The sequence below is a fragment of the Dromaius novaehollandiae genome, chromosome 3, assembly GCF_036370855.1.
Source record: "Dromaius novaehollandiae isolate bDroNov1 chromosome 3, bDroNov1.hap1, whole genome shotgun sequence".
NCBI classification, from domain to species: Eukaryota; Metazoa; Chordata; class Aves; order Casuariiformes; family Dromaiidae; genus Dromaius; species Dromaius novaehollandiae.
Window position 1 is genome coordinate 38978336 of NC_088100.1, and position 4157 is coordinate 38982492.

The 4157-nt window shown below is 49.8% G+C and overlaps 1 protein-coding gene across 1 annotated transcript; it reads left to right on the forward strand.

Annotated features, from left to right (window-relative positions):
• Nucleotides 1–884: 884 nt before the first annotated feature.
• Nucleotides 885–3700, forward strand: RIPPLY2 (ripply transcriptional repressor 2). The gene is made up of 4 exons (XM_026121078.2): nucleotides 885–1066; nucleotides 1176–1251; nucleotides 1429–1493; nucleotides 3406–3700. The coding sequence occupies exons 1-4, from the start codon at nucleotides 987–989 to the stop codon at nucleotides 3569–3571; spliced, it is 387 nt and encodes a 128-aa protein (XP_025976863.1). The 5' UTR covers nucleotides 885–986; the 3' UTR covers nucleotides 3572–3700.
• Nucleotides 3701–4157: the final 457 nt, after the last annotated feature.

The following is a 4157-nucleotide window of genomic DNA, read 5'->3' on the forward strand; positions in this document are numbered from 1 at the left end:
ATACTGGGGAACAAGGAAATGGCATGAGTTTGGCCTAAACCATGTGCACATAGGAACAACATCTGATGCTAGCAGTGGAATAAATTATCAGGACCACATGACAAAGAATCAACAAAGGCACATTTCCTTGGTAAAAATACCCTGTGAATAAAAAGCCACTAGGCTAACTAAAGAAAATGAGGTTATCCTAGGGAGAATATGTCATGGAGTGTATCGGGAGGTGGCATCTTAGGAAATCAGGTCCCCCAGAAGTGTCATTTCCCCCACTACCCCAGGGCGAAACTCCCTTGTCTGTGTCTGAGCACCCTGCGCGAGGCTTCGGGGATTATCCCCACCTCACGGTAAAGCACCTCTCATCAAAGCCCCGCTGCGGCAGAGCAGATGAACCCCGCAAGCTCCCGCCTGGGCTGCCCGGAAAGCGGCCGATGCTAATAGAAACCAGCAGGCAACCCTGGGGCCGAGCGTTTCGCGGCGCAGTCACGCCGGCAGAGGCTTGCGCGGGGCCGCGGGTACCCGGGGCCTCGGTTCCCCGGGGGCGTTTCGATGCTGCTGCTGCAGGGGAGAAACAAGCGCATTTCCAGCAACAAAAGGCTGCGCTGGCGGCGGCCGAGCCCCCGCCGGGGCAGCGCGGCCGGTGCACGGGCAGCGCGGGACAGCGCCCGCCGCCTCGGTTCCCACACGGGCTCCCCTCCGGACAGCGGCCATGTGTCTGCCCAAGTGTTATTAACACCGACGTGCCAAATCTCCCCCCGGGCCATTTGGGGCATGCACGCGTCCGCGCTCCGTGTTTACACAGCGGCGCCTTCACGCGCAGCCTTTTTTGTTTATCGCGCTGGCAAATGAGCCGGGGGAGGTGGGCTCCGCCGCGCTCATCAGCCGCGGAGTATAAAAGCCTCCGGGCCCGGGCAGGCAGGGCGAGGTGAGCGGCGGCGGTTCTCCTGGCTGAGGCGCGGCAGCGGCGCTGCCTCTGCGCGGATCGGCGGAGCATGGAGGGCGAACGGGTGTGCTGCGGCTGCCCGCCCTTGGCGGCGCTGCCCTCCCGCAGCTGCTCCAAGGGCCCGCACGGGTACGCGCCCCCCTCCCCCTCTCCTCCTGCCGCCGCGCGCCAACGACCCGGCCCTAACGGCCGCGCGCGCTAACGGCCCGGCCCTAACGGTGCTGCCCTTGCTCCGCAGGTCTGCGCCCTTCTGGAGACCCTGGGTGCCCGCGCAGGGCGAGGCGGGCCGGCGGCCCGGCACCGGGCCCGCTGTGGTGAGTGTGGATGAGGGGGGACGGGGCTCCGCGGAGCGCGCATCATCCGCGCGTTTGTAACGCAGCTCCATGGCTGCGTGTGTGGGGTGTCGGCGCCGAGGTGGGGAAGGGACTTGCCGAGGTTGAGCCCCCTGAGGGTGGGTGCCGAGGACGTGATCTCTGCTCTCTCGCCCCCAGGCTCACAGCCCCTGCGGGCTGGCGGAAGCCTCCCGAAAGCTGGCGCAGTACACGCACCCCGTCAGGTAAGTGGCTGTGCCGGGCTGCCTCGGGCGGGCTTCTGCGGGGCAGCGCTGCTGCCGCTCCCTCATCGCTGCTGCCTGGGGTGGTCTGCAGCCGGAGGGAAAAGCCTCCTGCTCGGCAGTGCTGGGCTAGCAAAGCGCTTGAGACCATATCTATATTTTCAAATATTTATATAGCTATTTAAGTGCCTTCAGAGGGATGTGGGGGTCCAGATTCCTTTGAACTGACAGGCCCTTGAGCAAATGATTGCCAGCACTTGTGGGTTTACCTGATCTTTAAGATGCTCAGGTGCTTCTGTGGTTTGGGACCTAGACAGTTACACAGTGATTATGGATATTTCTTTTTGTGATGGCAGGGCTGGCTGAAGCACCTTGCTGCTCATTCCTGTACCCTGGAGGAGAAAAATATAAGGAGGGGGAGGGATATTGGAGAATTGTGTTAGTTCATGGGCTGTTTCATTGTGTAACTCTGAATGTCTGTGCCTGCACCTGTTTCCTTGCACTGGGAGGGAGGAAGTGGCAGGAAAGGACATGCTCTGATAGAGCCAGCACTGCCAAGAGAAACACTTGTAATTGCTGCTTTAATGATGAAGGTAATAGTATCTGCATCTGTAAACTACTTAATTGCAAGATGACTTTGGATACTTTGCAAGCAGAACTCATAAGCCATGAACCAAGCAGAACAATACTGTCAGTTCTGATGAAGACAAAGAAAATGAGTAGGGTTGATTCTAGCTGAATACAGATTCAGCTAGTACTAGAAGGTGGTTGCAAGGTGGCGGATCTAATAACACAGGTTCTTATTTCAGATAAGATGCAGGTCTCTCCCAATCTAGGCTCTGATCCCTTAAATGCTGAGGTGTATGCTACCTAAACAATTGTACTGACTGACTTCACTGACTGCTTATGTGCTTAGAGGTATGGGTGAATGCTGCAGGGAACACTGGGAGTGAAGAAATCTTATGAAGCAAGTATCAGTTACTCAGTACTGCAAAGGAGGTAGTGTTGCAACAGTAACTGAGAAAGCATTCTTGTACTTGCTAGAAAACCATCCAGGTCTGTAACTTGATGTATTTCTACTATGAACAATCTGTTTTTAATTGCTTTTGTCACAACTTGCTAGCTTCTAATCTCTGGAGGTTTCCATTGTGTATTTCTTCCTGACAGCTACTTTCAAACTGTAAGCAAAAGAGGCTGCTAGTTGAAAAGAAACAGGAAATATGGATTATTGGTTGGGTAATATTATCTCACTATCTGATAGCCCTTGCTAAACAGTGATGATATCAGCAATTTGTGTGTTAATTTCTGGGTAGAACACAGAAGCTACTTTGAAAACTAGAGCCATGGGGCATCTTTAAGAAGTGAAGCAGATAATTCTTCTTGGTGAGATAGGACTTTGGTGAAATATCAAGGCCTGATCCTCTTGATGCTAATCTTGGTCACTATCATTCCTTTCCACTTTGAGTCTTGCCTTAGACCACTGTAAACCAGACCCATGATCTGACCCTCAACAACAAAAGCGCTAATTTAATCCAAATGTATTAGGGATCCTGATCAACACCTGTTAAACTTCCTGGGAGTTGTTCCTATGAGGTCATCTGGAGTATTTGGATCAGGTCCCAGGAATCCTATTAAGGTACTAGTGGTAAGTTTTAGAGATGCAGTGGATCTCGGGCTTTAGAGTAGTTTTGCTAGAAAACTAGGTCTAAGTGCATTTTTGCCTTTTCAGATGAAAACACAGAATCCAGAGAATATTTTTATATTAAAGTAGAAAGTAGCTTAGTGATGACAGAATGTGGGGGAAAATTCATGTGGGAAGCTGTCTGCTAGATAAATAGAACTTCGCTACTTCTCATCTGTCAGCCTCCAAGTAGAATATGTAATAACAAATAAACCTATTGTATACTTGTTTCAGACTATTTTGGCCCAAATCAAGGTGCTATGATTACTTATATCAGGAAGCTGAAGCACTTCTGAAAAACTTTCCAGTTCAAGCTACAATTTCCTTTTATGAAGACTCAGATAGTGAAGAGGAGGATGATGAACTAGAACAAGATTCAAGAATGGAATCGGATTGCTGATTGCAAGAAAGGCCAAGGCTACTTCCAAGACATCTTAATTTAAACATAATATAAAAATGTATTATAGTATTTTTAAAGATAATTTATTTGTATGTAAGTTATTCTTAATAAAACCAAAATGTTTTGTAATTTTATATGAACCTTTTATTTTGTTCTAGTTCTCTCCCATTTCTAGGCAGGGAGGGTGACTAACTTCTTCACACTAAGGAAATATTATATTTGAGTTCTAGGCCCTGTATGTTGTAGACTATAAACTTGGGCACTGATTCTAAGAGCAGAGATCTGGCTGTCTTGCTTTAAATGGTTCTGTGGTTATGTGACTTCTTCCATACCTAAGGAAACAAGGATGGGTTTTTTTCATGGTATAGTAGGGCCAAAGTAGAGGCACATCAAAGAATCAGTTTGGATCAAGTATATTGTGCCTGCTGTTATAACAGGGTTTCAAGCACTGTGTGTGTGTGGTGGTGGGGGGGGGGGGGAAGACAAGCAGTACAGCTATTCTCCACCTGGAGAGGAGGGTCCAAATTTTACTTAAAAATATGACAATTTGATTTAACAGTTCTAAGGCAAACCCTTTATTCAGTCA